At 47.7% G+C, this 15,694-nt stretch overlaps 1 protein-coding gene across 4 annotated transcripts in view; it reads right to left on the bottom strand.

Annotated features, from left to right (window-relative positions):
- The window catches only part of LOC119965605 (hepatocyte cell adhesion molecule-like), a 157,793-nt gene that overhangs the window by 108,070 nt on the left and 34,029 nt on the right, over window positions 1–15,694 (bottom strand). For all 4 annotated transcript variants that reach the window (XM_038796390.1, XM_038796391.1, XM_038796392.1 and 1 more), the window contains exon 3: window positions 192–461. In XM_038796390.1, the coding sequence (XP_038652318.1) occupies window positions 192–461 (270 nt within the window). The remainder of the gene's footprint in view (window positions 1–191; window positions 462–15,694) is intronic.

The raw sequence follows: 15,694 nt of genomic DNA, 5'->3' as shown, positions 1-15,694 counted from the left end.
TGGCCTACTCCTGCACCTCTTTTCTATATTTCTTTGCCCAAATGAGTGACTCACAAATTGTCTCTTTGAAGATACCTCACATGTGCACCATTGCTTAAAGTTATTTAATAATACTTCACTTTGAAATGACCAAGCAACACACAACAAACAAAAATAGAGAAAATATGTATCAGGATCATTATAAAACATACCATCAACAGTCAAAGGGTGGGAGGATTCTTTCTGGCTGACCTTATTTCTGACCACACAAGTATACATCTCACATTTCATTTGTCGTTGTCTGTTAATCATGAGTGTTCCATTGCCATTTAACAGTTTGTGAGTTTCATCATCTTGAAGTGGTTGACCTTCTTTAAGCCACAAGATTTCATTTGTTTCCCCATATTTTACAAAACAATTAAGATAAACAACTTTCAGTTCACCGATGATATCTTGAATTATCAATGGCTGTGGCAAAATTTCTGTTAAAAGAGAAAAATCACTTGAAAATAACAACTGAATTTGTTTTCGTCTTTAAATTGCATGATGACAAATGTTAGGAGCAAGGTTCAGTTAAAAACCAGGCAGATTTGGAAGGTACAAAAGGGAATAATACAGGAGGCAAACATAAGTTAAGAGAAAATATTTACAGGTAACAGAGTCCTAAACATTTTAATAATAATAATCTTTATTGTCACAAGGAGGCTTACATTAACACTGCAATGATGTTACTGTGAAAAACCCCTAGTCACCATATTCTGGCACCTGTTTGAGTACACTGAGGGAGAATTCAGAATGTCCAAATTACCTAACAGTACGTATTTTGGGACTTGTGGGAGGAAACCAGAGCACCCAGAGGAAACACACACAGACACAGGGAGAACGTGCAGACTCCGTACAGACAGTGACCCAAGCCGGGAATCGAACCTGGGACCCTGGCGTTGTAAAGCAACAATTCTAACCACTGTGCTACCGTGCCGCCCTATAAGCATATGGGAACACAAATTCAATAAACCTGGAAAACAGATGAAGGTATTGTGATGTACATTAGTATAGGAGGTGAAGAGCAGGAGAGGTGTCAGTCGCGCAGTTCCCTACCGCTGTTCAATGACATTTAGTCACATTTTTTGGGCCCTGGGGAGTTTCTCACCAGTTTAGCCCACACTTTGAATTTTTTTTTGCACTGGGCAGCTAAATTCAGAGATCGAGTCGCCATTTTGAAAGGGTGCCTCGAACTCTAAGTGAGCTTGTGGATCCCCCATATATGGCCAGTGCACCCCCTACACACATGGGCACTAGCATGCTACATGGCTCGCCTACCCATAGGAATCCACTTGGGTTGTGTGGTGCACATTTAACGACGTCCGCAGTCGGTGGAGGTTATGGGTGGTCAGTGGGGTGAACGGCAGGGTCTAGGGGTGCCCTTGAAATGGGTACACGATCCAGGGATTTGAATGCTTGTGCCATGGCAGCCCACCATCCTAAGGCTCCTCCCCACCACCCGCCAAGCACTGGGATGGCAAGCCCAGCACTCCCGGGCTCTTTGCCTGTGAGCAAAGATGGCTACTCACCTCCTCGGCTCCCCACAGAAGCCCTTCCGCCCTAGTTCAAGTTTTTCAAAACATGAGTATTAATCGATGCTATTGTGACCACTTACAAGTGAGGCCGATGAATGACGGTAGGCCGTTGGATATGGGGTGGCTCCCATTAATTGTATGGAAATAGGACTCAAGTGGTGATAATTGGTTTCTACCACGCTATGGAAAGATGCTGGTTTCGCCTCGGGAATTGGACTGTTGTATTGCAAACTGTTTGGCACCTGGAGCGGTTCTTGTTTTCGGCCTCTCCCGCTATTCACTGGCCTCATTTCGCTCGAGAGCACAACGAGGTTGAGAATTGTGCCCTCTATGTTTCAATAAGTTCACCTCTTGTTCTTGCCAACTCCAGAGGCCCAGCCTTTCCACCTTTCCTCTTAGGATAACACCCTCATTACAATGAACCATCCCTGAACTTTTTCTAATGCAATTATGTCCTTTATTAAATAAGACGCAGGGTGGAATTTTACCATCCCACCCATGGTAGGTATCATGGCGAGTGAGTGGATAATCCAGCAGCCGGATTCCCCGTTTTATAGACTAAGTGTTGACACTGGGGCAGTATTTGGGGTCTTCCACGACAGTAAAACTGGCACTGCACCCTGCACCGATTCAACGACCGTTGAGGGGCTAGCACCGTCGCCATGTGGAACACAATCGATTCTAATGAGAAACGGTAGGGGATTTGCCGGATTCGCGATTGACACTCAGGAGGCTGACAAGCTGCAGCCGCATATATACACTTTGCTCCTCACACAAACTCATCCCAGCCAACAAGATGGCACTGGTTGTGCTGGAGCGGGCCCATCCTGCTGATGCGTCGGCTAGGGAGGTGGCATGGGGTACATCCATATGGCCTGTGGCCCTAAATTCACAGTGAGCAGTCGGCAGTGTGCTCAGCTGCATGGCTGCCTTGCAGGTCGTGGCAATGGTGTTCCATGCCCGTCCACCCTGACCACACAGCCCACATCCTGGCCACCTGCCACTACTCCCCCCGGCCCTGGTAGAAACCCCCAGCCAGAGGCTCAATTGTCAGAAAACTATAACAATGTTGGACACTTTCTGTACCCCCCTCGCTCTTCCTCAAAAGCCACATTATATGTTTCACGGTTTTTAAAAGCACAAGTGAACCTTGCCGTCAGGAATTCACTCCAGTGGAGGCGGAGAATCGTGGAGGCCCCAGAGAATGCCGGGTCAGGTCCGCTAATGATATCCCAAGAGTGTTGAAGGTACACGCGGAGTGGAGTGCATTGATGCCGCTGTTGAGGCAACAGAGAGTTGCGATTTATCATAGAATTTACAGTGCAGAAAGAGGCCATTCGGCTCATCGATCTGCACCGGTCCTTGAAAAGAGCACTATACCCTGTCCACACCTCCACCCTATCCCCGTAAGCGCAGTTTAGCATGGCCAATATACATAGCCTGCACATTGTTGAACGTGGGAGGAAACCAGAGCACCCAGAGGAAACCCATCCATACATGGAGTGAATGTGCAAATTCCGCACAGTGACCCAAGCCAAGAATCGAACCTGGGACTCTGGAGCTGTGAAGCAACAGTGTTAACCACTGTGTTACCGTGCTGCCTGGATTTGGCATGAAACCGACACCCACCACCATTTCAGCATCAAAACTGATTCTCCGCCCAATCACATTTCCAGATTCCGCCGACAGCCGACGGAGAATCTCGCCCCAGAAGTCGGCCAGTGTAAAAATAGTTTGTGATTCTCCCAGATTGGTGAATCATGGATCTCACTGAGGATTGGGGCGAATGCTATTTTCATTCATTACATCACATTAAAATAGTTTCTTGCTGGAATCATTTGCTGCCTTTCAGACTTGCATCCTACCAGCAGGAAATCACTTTGGTCTGAACCTCGTTTGAAAAAGGGCAACATGCACACATTGGCCCTCACTTCATTTAGCACTGCAATGCAGTTACTGTGAAAAGCCCCTAGTCGAGTAACTTCATTGCAGTGTTAATGTAAGCCTTCTTGTGACAATAAAGATTATTATTAGATGGTTGTCATGTGAGAGTTTTCAAACCCCACTCCCAAGAACACATTTTACCATCTTCTCTCATGAGTATGCTTTCTCTCAGCAATTTGCATTCCGAAATCCAGTCAGTTTTCCAAATGACACTTTTAAACAAAGCTTCTACTCCCCTTTCAAGTGAATCGAGTCCAGGATTTGGGATTCTGAAAGGAAATCCAGATACTAACTTGGGTTCAGAACGAAGTGTGTACATTTGACCACAATCATCTGGTTTCCTTAAAAGGAACTTTGTTTTAATGAGACTATTGCAGTTTATGATATACTTTGTAATTCATGTTAATTTGAATGCGTATTTGTTATGTTGGGGGGGGGGGGGAAATTAAAGAAACATTGCATCATATTCCAATATTTTCATGTTTAATAAATGTTTTTTCTTTGTTTTTAAACAAATTAGTGGTCCTTAGCAGTCCCGTGAATGTTCCTTCATGTTTTATACAAAAAAGTAAACATCATGGTCTTTTGAGCCAAGATTCCAGTCTGGGGTCTTCCCGTCCAGTTATAACATGAACTGGGACCGTAGCATTCCTGTGAGGAAAACTGAAATTTCTCAATACTTTTTCAATATGGGCGGCACGGTAGCACAGCGGTTAGCACTGTTGCTTCACAGCGCCAGGGTCCTAGGTTTGATTCCCGGTTTGGGTCACTGTGTGGAGTCTGCACATTCTCCCTGTGTCTGGGTGGGTTTCCTCCGGGTACTCCAGTTTCCTCCCACAAGTCCTGAAAGATGTGCTGTTAGGTAATTTGGACATTCTGAATTCTCCCTCTGTATACCCGAACAGGCGCCGGAATGTGCCGAGTAGGGGATTTTCACAGTAACTTTACTGCAGTGTTAATGTAAGCCTACTTATGACAATAAAGATTATTATTAAAATATCACAGTCATGTATTGTGAAACAGGCTTGTTTCTGGGAGAATGAAAGTTGCTGGTTTAATGAAACGGAAGACAGTTAGGATGCAAGGGTCAAAACCATGTTAGATGAAGGCAAGTAGTTGAAGTGAAAATGAACTGAATGGCAGGGGGCAGTTTGAATAAGAATTTATATTAGGCAGATAAGGGAAGTGATTTAAAGTTAATTGTTTTATTTGAAATACAACATGTACAATTGGAAGATCGTAAATGGATGCGATAAAGCAGTAATGTACTATTATAAATGTAGTAGCTTGGGCAGCATGGTGGCGCAGTGGTTTGTCCTGCTGCCTCACGCCGCTGAGGACCCAGGTTTCATCCCAGCCCACTGTCCTTGTGGAGATTGCATATTCTCCCCATGTCTGTGTGGGTCTCACCCCCACAATCCAAAGATGTGCAGGCTAGGTGGATTGGCCATGCTAAATTGCCCCTTAATTGAAAAATAATAACTAGGTAATCTAAATTTAAAAATTTTTTAAATGTAGTAGCCAAAAAGTAACATGAAAGATGGGTCAAGTCTAGGATAAGGAACTTCTCAACGACTGGAACACCAGCTGCTGCCACCCTCAGACAGGAGAAATCTGTGTAAGAGATCCCTTCGAACAACAGGGTATTGTGTGGTAATGTTACTGGAATTTGTATAGATTAGAAAATCTATGAAGACAGCTGCCATCAAAAGAGGATTTAGCTCCAAGTTTAGTTAAGCCAAAACCTTCTATGAAATGTTGTAGAAGTACTGTTAACTGTGTAACGGTGTTAGTGTGTCTTTAAATGTTATTTTGTTTTTTTGTTTAAATTTAAAACTTAATACCTTCACAAGTGCTCTGAAATTTAATTATCTTGACTTCAGATATCTCCTCATAATATACAAATTCCAAACTGTTGTGGAAGATTGTCCATACCTCCCTTTGGCAATTACCAACTGCTGTACCAAAACATTTCTATCTTGAATAGACAAATTCACTACTTTCCAAGCTGATGGGACCTTTCCAGTCTTTAAAACCAATGCATCCACTCTCTCAACAGGACCAGGGGACTTTGTTCTAATGACTTTTTCAGTACCCTTTCCCTGATGATTGTAATTGTTTCAGTTCCTCATTCACCTTCTGATTCACACTTATTTCTGGAATGTTATTTGTATCCTCTACAGATAAGACAGGTGCAAAATACCTGTTCAATTCATCCACCATTTCCTTATTTACCATTATTCATTCCCCAAACTCACTCTTCAGATGACTAACATTCACTTTACTTATTTTTAAATACCTAATGGAACTCCATCTATATTTATAAATATAGCTAGTTTTCTTTCTTGCCCTGATATTTTAGCTATTTTGATTCTTTAATATTCTGTCAAATCTTCCAATAATATTTGCAGATTAGTATGCTTTTCCTTTCTATTTGATATAATTTCTGTAGTTAGCCGTGGATGGTATGTGAGTCTTGCTTTCACACTGGAACGTATCTATGCTGAGTGTTATGAAATATCTCAATATAATCTTTATTGTCACAAGTAGGCTTACATTAACACTGCAATGAAGTTACTGTGAAAATCGCCTAGTCGGCACATACCGGCGCCTGCTCGGGTACACAGAAGGAAAATTCAGAATGTCCAATTCACCTAACAGCACGTCTTTCGGGACTTGTGGGAGGAAACTGGGGCACCCGGAGGAAACCTACCCAGACACAGGGAGAATGTGCAGACTCTGCACGGACAGTGACCCAAGCCGGGCATCAAACCTGGGACCCTGGCGCTGTGAAGCAACAATGCTAACCACTGTGCTACCATGCCGACCATTATCACATGCATATCTGATTACCTGTCTAATGCTATTACCAACATTACCTCTGCAGTTTTGTAGCCTGTATACCACCCTCACAAATGTTCTTTCCCCCTTGGTCTATTCCTGTTCCAATGTTATTAGGGGGTAGAACCAGTGCTTTTCAGATTGGATTACTGATGTGGTTGTCAGCTGTGGAATTAATTCCTGGTGCATGCATTCACTCTTTTGATCCCCTTCTAAAATGCTCACTGTGCACTCACTGGTTCTTTGGAACGTTTCCTCAGTGTCACAAATGGGCATTTTGCTGCAATCCTCCAGCAGGACCTCCAGGCTTCATTCTGTGAAAGGGCATTTCACATATCTCTAACTGACTCTGCATACTAGTCAGATTTTTGAGTAAAAACATGCATCAGCCTTTTGAAATGCTGCATTCCGAGACTTCCGGTGGTGGCGATGTCCGAGTGTGCCGCACATTCGGCGGGCTATCACTCCGGCGGTCGTTTAGGGGCTGATTCCCCGCGGGACCACGGAGCTGAAGGAAGGCGGCGGTGAAAGTGCTGAGGAGCGGGCTGCGGCACATGGAACAGCGGGAGTCCAGGAGGCAGAAGAAGAGAGAAAAAGGGACAGAGACAAGGAGCTGAAGAAACCTACCTGGAACCTAAGATGGCGGACACACGGACCCTGGACTCAGCAATTCAGCAGGCGCTGGATAACATGCTCCAGGTAATGAAATCCAGTTTTGAAACACTGAAGCGGGACAGCTTGGACCCAATCCAGAAAGCAGTGGATCAGCTGAACCAGAGGCTGGGTGCGCAAGATGTTAAAGTTAAGGAGCTGGGAGAGGCGGTGGAGGAGCAGGCGGATACGCAGACGGTTACGGCCCTAGAAGTTAACGGGCTGAAGGAGCGGCAGAGAAGACTGCTAGATAGAGTGGAGGAGCTAGAGAATAGAGCCCGCAGGAACAACCTGAGGATGGTCGGCCTCCCGGAGGGGGCTGAGGGAGCTGATGCTGCAGCGTTTGTAGCAGACCTATTGATGCAGCTGATGGGGGCCGAAGCCTTTCTGCAACCGCCTGACCTGGAGGGGGCATACAGAGTGCAGGCGAGGCAGGGGCAGCCGGGTGGACCCCCGGGTGGACCCCCCCCCCCCCCCCCCCCCCCCCCGCCCGATGGTGATTAGGTTCCACAGGTTCGTGGACAAGGAGCGGGTTCTGCGGTGGGAAAAGAGCGCCAGGAGCAGCGCGTGGAACAACAGTGTCCTCCGCATTTATCAGGACCTAAGCCAGGAGGTGGCTCGGCGGCGAGCAGCCTTTAAGAATGTCAAGGAGGTGCTGTTCAAGAAGCACGTGAAGTTTGGTCTGCTGTTCCCGGCTCGTTTATGGGTCACGCACCAGGGTCAACACCACTACTTCTCCGAGCCTGAAGACTTAGCGAGGGATCAGGGGCTGGTCCCGAAAAGAGGCCCCACGGATGCAAATTAGGGCCCGAGGATTACCGTGGGAAGGTACACCGAATGGGCCTGGACTGCTGTTCAACGGTTTGCTGGGTCAAAGGTGCCAAGCGGAAAATTTGGGACTCTTTCCTTTGTTCATGGACATTGGTTTGTGTTTTTTTTTCTCTTATGTTTTTGTTTTTTCCTCTTTGGGCGGATTTGTACTTTTTGTGCAGCTCGCGGAGGACACTGGAGCCGGCACGGTAACAAAGGGGGGCCGGTCAGCAAGGGGGGCCAAGGACGAGGGTAGGAGTTTTTTTTTGTTTTGTTGATGTCCATGCATTCCTGTGCCAGTGAGTTTTCTCCAATGGGTTGGAGTGGGGGATGGGGCGCCGGGGAGTGGGGAGGAGGACGGGGAACAATGGGAATGAGACAGGAGGGCGCCGGAGTGTTGAGTCACCAGGCTAGCAGATTGGCTAGTCAAGGAAGTCAGGTTGGGGGGATCGCAGCCAGTGGATGGCAGGGGTGAGGGTATCGGGGGATGTTGTTAGGGGGGGGGGTTGTTCTGCTGACGTGGGAGGGACTTGAAATAGGCACTGGAAAGAAGGTCGAGGGTGGAGGCAGCCCAGGAATGGCGCGACACACAAGCCTGGGGCCAGCCCGAGAAAGGCTATGGCTGACCGGCGTGGGGGGGTTGTGCCCCCCAACCAGGCTGATCACCTGGAACATCAGGGGACTGAATGGGCCGGTTAAGACGGCGCTGGTGTTCGCGCACTTGCGGGCGGGCGTAATTATGTTGCAGGAGACACATCTGGAAGTGTCTGACCAGACCAGGCTAAGGAAGGGCTGGATTAGCCAGGTCTTCCACTCGGACTTGGACTCGAAGTCCAGGGGGGGTGGCAATCATGATCAACAAGTGGGTGCAATTTGAGGTGGAGGGCATAGCCGCAGACAGGGGGGGCAGATACCAGATGGTACGGGGCAGACTGGAGGGGAGAAGAGTGGTGCTGGTGAATATATATGCCCCGAACTGGGATGACGTGGACTTCATTAAAAGAGTGCTGGGGAAGATCCCGGACCTGGATTCTCGCAGGCTAATAATGGGGGGGGGGACTTTAACATGGTCCTTGACCCGGCTTTGGATCGGTCGTGTCCCAGAACGGGTAGACTCCCAGCAATGGCAAGGGAGCTGAACGGGTTTATGGAGCAAATGGGGGCAGTGGACCCCTGGAGAGCCAGACAGCCGACAGGAAGGGGCTACTCGTTTTACTCGCACGTCCATAAAGTATATCCTAGGATAGATTTCTTCGTACTAAGCAGGGATTGTATAGGGGAGGTAAAGAACACAAAATATTCAGCAATTAATATCTCAGACCATGCCCCGCACTGGGTAGACCTGCAGATCGGGGGGGGGGGGGGGGGGGGCGAACTACCAACGCCCGCAATGGAGGCTAGACATGGGACTGCTGTCGGAGGAGATGTATGCAAAATAACTTGCAGGTGAATTACACGGGGGAGGTCTCAGCGGCGACCCTGTGGGAGGCGCTAAAGGCTGTAGTGCGGGGGGAGCTGATTTCAATTGGGGCCCACAGAGCCACGGCAGATAGGGCAGAGATGGATAGATTGGTCAGGGAAATGGGTCGGATAGATGAAGAGCACGCGGAGTCCCCGGGGGAGGTTTTACTCAGGTAGAGGCAGAGACTATAGGCGGAACTGGGGGCACTATCCACGAGTAGGGCCGTGGAACAGCTTAGGAAGGCGAGGGGCGTGGTGTACGAGCATGGGGAAAAGGCTAGCAGACTGTTAGCGCAGCAACTCAGGAAGAGGGAGGCGGCCAGGAAATAAGTAGAGTGATGGATGGGGAGGGGCGCAAAGTGGAGGGCCCGGCAGGATTGAATAAGGTATTCCGGGACTTCTATCGCAAGCTGTATAATTCGGAGCCGCCGGAAGAACCGGAGGAGATGAAGAGGTTTCTGGACGGGTTAACATTCCCAACAGTAGGTGGGGGGCGAGTGGATGAGCTGGGGGCCCCGATTAGAGTGGAGGAGGTATTGGGGGGCCTAAAGGCCATGCAGTCGGGGAAAGCCCCGGGGCCGGATGGATACCCAGTAGAGTTCTATAGGAAGTTTTCTGAGCTGGTGGGCCCGGTCTTGGCGAGGGTTTTCAATGAGGCAAGGGACAGATGGACCCTGCTGCCGACAATGTCGCAAGCCGCTATATCACTGATATTGAAGTGGGGTAAAGACCTGGACCGTGCGGGTCCTACAGGCCAATCTCCCTGATTAATGTTGATGCCAAGCTCCTGGCAAAGGTACTGGCGGTTAGAATGGAGGACTGCGTACCGGAGGTGATTGGGGAGGACCAAACTGGGTTCGTGAAAGGTAGGCAGCTGGCGGCCAACCTGAGAAGATTACTTAATGTAATAATGATGCCCCCGGTGGGCAGGGAGGTGGAGGTAGTGATGGCGATGGACGCCAAGGCCTTTGACCGGGTGGAGTGGGACTATCTATGGGAGGTGCTCGGACGGTTTGGGTTCAGGGAGGGACTGGTGAATTGGATCAAATTATTATATCAGGCCCCGAAGGCCAGCGTCAGGACTAACATAGAAGTATCGGAGTACTTTAGGCTGTACCAAGGGACCAGACAGGGCTGCCCGCTCTCCCTGCTGCTGTTTGCGCTGGCCATAGAGCCGCTGGCGATTGCACTGAGAGCCGCAGAGGGATGGAAGGGGATAGTGAGGGGCGGGGTAGAACATAGGGTCTCTCTTTACGCAGACGTCCTGGTCCTGTACGTGTCGGACCCAGTGGCCAGGATGGGAAGTATACTGGGAATGTTGAGGAAGTTCGGCCAGTTTTCAGGATACAAACTAAATACGGCCAAGAGTGAAATGTTTGTGGTACAGGCAAGGGGCCAGGAGAACAGATTGAGAGGGCTACCGTTTAGGCTGGTTGAGGAAAATTTCCAGTATTTGGGAATCTAGGTGGCACGAGACTGGGGCAGGCTGCACAAGTTAAATTTGGCCAGGGTGGTGGAGTAAATGAAGGGAGAGTTTCGGAGATGGGATGCACTCCCGCTGTCACTGGCAGGGAGGGTGCAGACTGTAAAGATGACAATCCTCCCTAGATTTCTGTTTGTTTTTTAGTGCCTCCCGATCTTTGTCCCACTGTCCTTCTTCAAAAGAGTTAACAGGATGATCATGAGCTTTGTCTGGGCGGGGAAAATCCCCGCAGGTGAAGAAGGCGATGTTGGCGAGGAACCGCAGCGAGGGAGGGCTGGCTTTGCCGAGTCTGATTAATTATTGCTGGGCGGCCAACATCACTATGATAAGGAAGTGGATGGTGGGTACAGGGTCTATCTGGGAGCGGGTGGAGGCTGCTTCGTGCAGGGGCTCCAGCTTGGCAGCCATAGTCACGGCTCCTCTACCGCTGGCGCCGGCCAGGTACTCCACCTGCCCGGTAGTCGTGGCGACCCTGCGGATGGGAATGGGACAACTCATCGCCGCCGACTCATCGCCGCCGACTCATCGCCAGCCCAACTCATCGCCAGCCAACTCATCTCCAGCCCAACTCATCTCCAGCCCAACTCATCGCCAGCCCAATAAAAACAGTACAGTCAACAGACTTCTTAACAGCGCTCTGGAGTGAATGGAATCTATTTAAACCAACAGACTTCTTAACAGCGCTCTGGAGTGAATGGAATCTATTTAAACAATTTAAACCTATAGAAAACAAAGGCCATTTTAACATATTTTTCAGTAAATTGACTCTATATATATTGCATATCAATTTATTAACATGATAATCCTCCCACATCTATCCACGCAAACGCATCCACACACACACACCTGCATAGGGTTATCAATCGTGGCATCTCAAAGAAACTTATTAGCATGAAACCAGTGGCATATATCAGCTGACTTGTACCAGAGTGCACTTTGCAACTCACAAAGTTGCTCAATGTATATTCGCATCTGCCACATATAATTTTGTGCTTTTCGTCTGAATAGCTGAAATTGACAAACACCAGGGTTATGGAACATGCGAGCAACAAATGTGAAATTGATTAGGTTCAGATTTGGTCAGTTGACTGTTTACTGTATATTTTTCAGTAAATTGACTCTATTTAAAAAGTGCCCAATATAAAAACGATTGTATTTAACCAGAGACGGACGGAAAACACAATACAAAAAACAGTAACTTACAATTAACAGCGTCTATTTCAATAGAGCCCTACAGTAAACAGTCAACTGACCAAATCTGAACCTAATCAATTTCACATTTGTCGCTCACATGTTCCATAACCCTGGTGTTTGTCAATTTCAGCTATTCAGACGAAAAGCACAAAATTATATGTGGCAGGTGCGAATATACAAACAATTATGTTGTGTAATGGACATAAGTAAGGACAAGCTTTTTTCTACAAAGCACCGTGAGTATTTCGCCAAACCTTGCAGTGTGACAGAAATCTTTATTAAATTCTACCTCTCAAACCAGAAATTTCTCATTGTATCTGATTTGTATTGGAGTGTCTGTCTCAGCCGACCAGTGGTAAAATGCAGTTTAGATGCATTTTTCCGTCCGTCTCTGGTTAAATACAATCATTTTTATATTGGGCACTTTTTAAATAGAGTCAATTTACTGAAAAATATGTTAAAATGTCCTTTGTTTTCTATAGGTTTAAATAGATTCCATTCACTCCAGAGCGCTGTTAAGAGGTCTGTTGGTTTAAATAGATTCCATTCACTCCAGAGCGCTGTTAAGAAGTCTGTTGACTGTACTGTTTTTATTGGGCTGGCGATGAGTTGGCTGGCGATGAGTTGGGCTGGCGATGAGTCGGCGGCGATGCGTTGTCCTAGACCCCTGCGGATATGGGGCCAGTGGAGGAGTCATGTAGGGGAGATGGGGCGTCGGTTTGGGCGCCAATCTGCGACAACCATCGGTTTGCCCCCGGGAGTATGGATGGCGGGTTTCGAGCATGGCGGCAGACGGGGGTGGGCGATATGTTCCTGGAAGGGAGCTTTGCGAGTTTGAGGAGCTTGGAGGAGAAATTTGGGTTGGTAAGTGGAAATTATTTTAGGTACCTTCAGTTGCGGGACTTTGTTCGCAGACAGGTCCCATCTTTCCCACGCCTCCCGCCAATGGGGATCCTAGACAGAATAGTCTCTAGGGGGGAAGAAGGGGAGGGTAGAGTCTCAGTATTTATAAGGTGCTCATGAGGGAGTAGACAGAGGAACTGAAACTTAAATGGGAGGAGGAGCTAGGCGGGGAAATGGAGGACGGGCTGTGGGCAGAGGCCCTGAGTAGGGTAAATTCGACCGCGACATGTGCCAGGCTCGGGCTGATTCAATTTAAGGTCGTTCACTGGGCCCACATGACGGTGGCTCGGATGAGCAAATTCTTTGGGATAGAGGACAAATGCACTAGGTGCGCGGGAGGACCAGCGAACCACGTTCACATGTTTTGGGCATGCCCTAAGCTTAGGGGGTACTGGGAGGGATTTGCGGGCGTCATGTCCCGGGTGCTAAAAACAAGGGTGGCAAAGGGTCCAGGGGTGGCAATTTTTGGCGTTTTGGAAGACCCGGGAGTCCAGGGGGAGAAAGAGGCTGATGTTTTGGCCTTTGCTTTCCTGATAGCCCAGCGACGAATATTATTGGCGTGGAGGGACTCAAAGCCCCCTAAGACTGAGTTGTGGCTTGCGGACATGTCGAGTTTCCTGGGTATGGAAAAAACTAAGTTTGCCTTGAGGGGATCTGTACAGGGGTTTGCCCGGAGGTGGCAACCATTTATTGACTTCTTTGCGGGAGAGTGAGCGTCAACAGGGTGGGGGGTAGAGTAGGAGGGATAAAATGGCGGGTAATACCGGTGGGAGAGGAGCGGGCTTGTGCAGTATGTTACGATTGAAGTATTGAATGTACGTGAATGTTTGCACATTTTTGCCTTTTTTGCTGTTTCTTTGATGTCAGTAACTGTTTACAAAGCCAATAAACTACCTCAATAAAATTGTTTATTTAAAAATAAGAAATGCTGCATTCCTGACTGCTCACCCACATCTCAGAGGATTCCTGTTCATCTGGAAATTGCTCAGCGAGTAATTTAAATTATAAAAAAATACTCAGATGGTCACCAAAATCGTAAGAAACACGTTGAAAAGCATCTGCATACTTATTGCCAAACACAGTCAAGGAATTGCGACTCCTACAGGGTAAAATCACTTGTTAGCAAGACATGATGTGGTGACGTCGGCGTTGGACTGGGGTGGGCACAGTAAGAGGTCCTACAACACAAAGTTAAAATCCAACACATTGAAACAAACCTGTTGGACGTTAGCAAGACCGTGTTTGCAGTCTTTCAAAGTTAATTGTTATTCAAGTGCAAATTTATAGAAAGATCAGAAAAAGGCAGATGGTTACCTATGACTAAACAGGTCAGTAGGGGGTGACATGCAAATAAACTTTGCGCAGTCGAGGAGACACAGCCGGAGTGAGACACATCCAGAGTGGGAATTTGGAACTTGGTAATTTGGTGCAGTGAGGGAATCAGGAAAGGTAAGTGGTAAGTCTAATTCTGCTGTTTTTCAGTTAAAAGTGCAGTGTGTAGATTAGTGTCTGATTGGCTGAAGCTGCCCCTACCCTAATTGCTGAGAGGCAGTTATCTGTCAGTCACCTGAGGCCTGTTTAGGGGCACAAAGGTGCACATTGTATTCTTCTCTTTGAAGCTTAAGTAGGGTGAGTCACCCTGGTTATCTGAGGTCTGTATAAAAGACAGACAGAAAGCGCACTCAGTAAGCTTTGCGCAAGTCGAGGAGACACAGCCACACAGCCGGAGTGAGACACAGCCGGAATGAGACACAGCCACACAGCTGGAGTGAGACACAGCCAGAGTGCGAATTTGGTGCAGTGAGGTAATTCGGTGCAGAGTGGGAGAAGGTGCTTTTTCCCTACTGTTTTGTTCTCTCTTTCTTCTGACCTGTAACTTTTAATCTGCACGGAGAGAACCAGAGAGCATCTGAGATCCTGGGAAGGTAAGTGATTTTTATTTTATTACCTTTTCAAATTGTGTGTGGGGGGGGGGACTGAAGTGACATCACAGTAAAGCTGTGACCTGATTGGCTGGTTGGGAAGTTACACTAAATTTAAAAAATAAGCATTGTTAAACTAATTAAATATAATTACTTATTACTTAATTAGAATTTAGAGCGGTAGCTAAGCCAGAGATCGGAGAGTACTGTATTTAGCTTTCACATTTATAGTAGAAATCTAGTGCTAGGAAATATATAGTTAACAGAACTTTAAAAGTTAAATAGTTAACTTTTTTTTTACTTTTTAATTTAATTTACTAATTAACTGACGCAATGTCAATTAGAGGGATGCAGTGCTCTGACTGAGATGTGGCAGGTCCGGGAGGCTTCCAGCGTCCCGGATGGCTTAATCTGCAGAAAGTGCACCCAACTGGAGCTCCTCACAGACCGCATGGTTCAGTTGGAGCAGCAGTTGGATACACTTAGGAGCATGCAGGTGGCGGAAAGCTTCATAGAAAGCAGTTATATAAATGTGGTCACACCCAAGGTGCAGGCAGAAAAATGGGTGACCGCCAGAAAGGGCAGGCAGTCAGTGCAGGAATCCCTTGTGGTTGTCCCCCTCTCGAACAGGTATACCCCTTTGGATATTGTCGGGGGGGATTAGCCTATCAGGGGAAAACAGCAGCAGCCAGAGCAGTGGCACCACGGCTGGCTCTGATGTTCAGAAGGGAGGGTCAAAGCGCAGAAGAGCAATAGTCATAGGGGACTCTATAGTCAGGGGCACAGATAGGCGCTTCTGTGGACGTGAAAGAGACTCCAGGATGGTATTTTGCCTCCCTGGTGCCAGGGTCCAGGATGTCTCTGAACGGGTAGTGGGCATGCTTAAGGGGGAGGGCAAACAGGCAGAGGTCATTGTACATATTGGTACT

The sequence above is a fragment of the Scyliorhinus canicula genome, chromosome 5, assembly GCF_902713615.1.
Source record: "Scyliorhinus canicula chromosome 5, sScyCan1.1, whole genome shotgun sequence".
Classification (NCBI taxonomy): Eukaryota; Metazoa; Chordata; class Chondrichthyes; order Carcharhiniformes; family Scyliorhinidae; genus Scyliorhinus; species Scyliorhinus canicula.
This window is presented reverse-complemented; position numbering and strand designations above follow the sequence as displayed.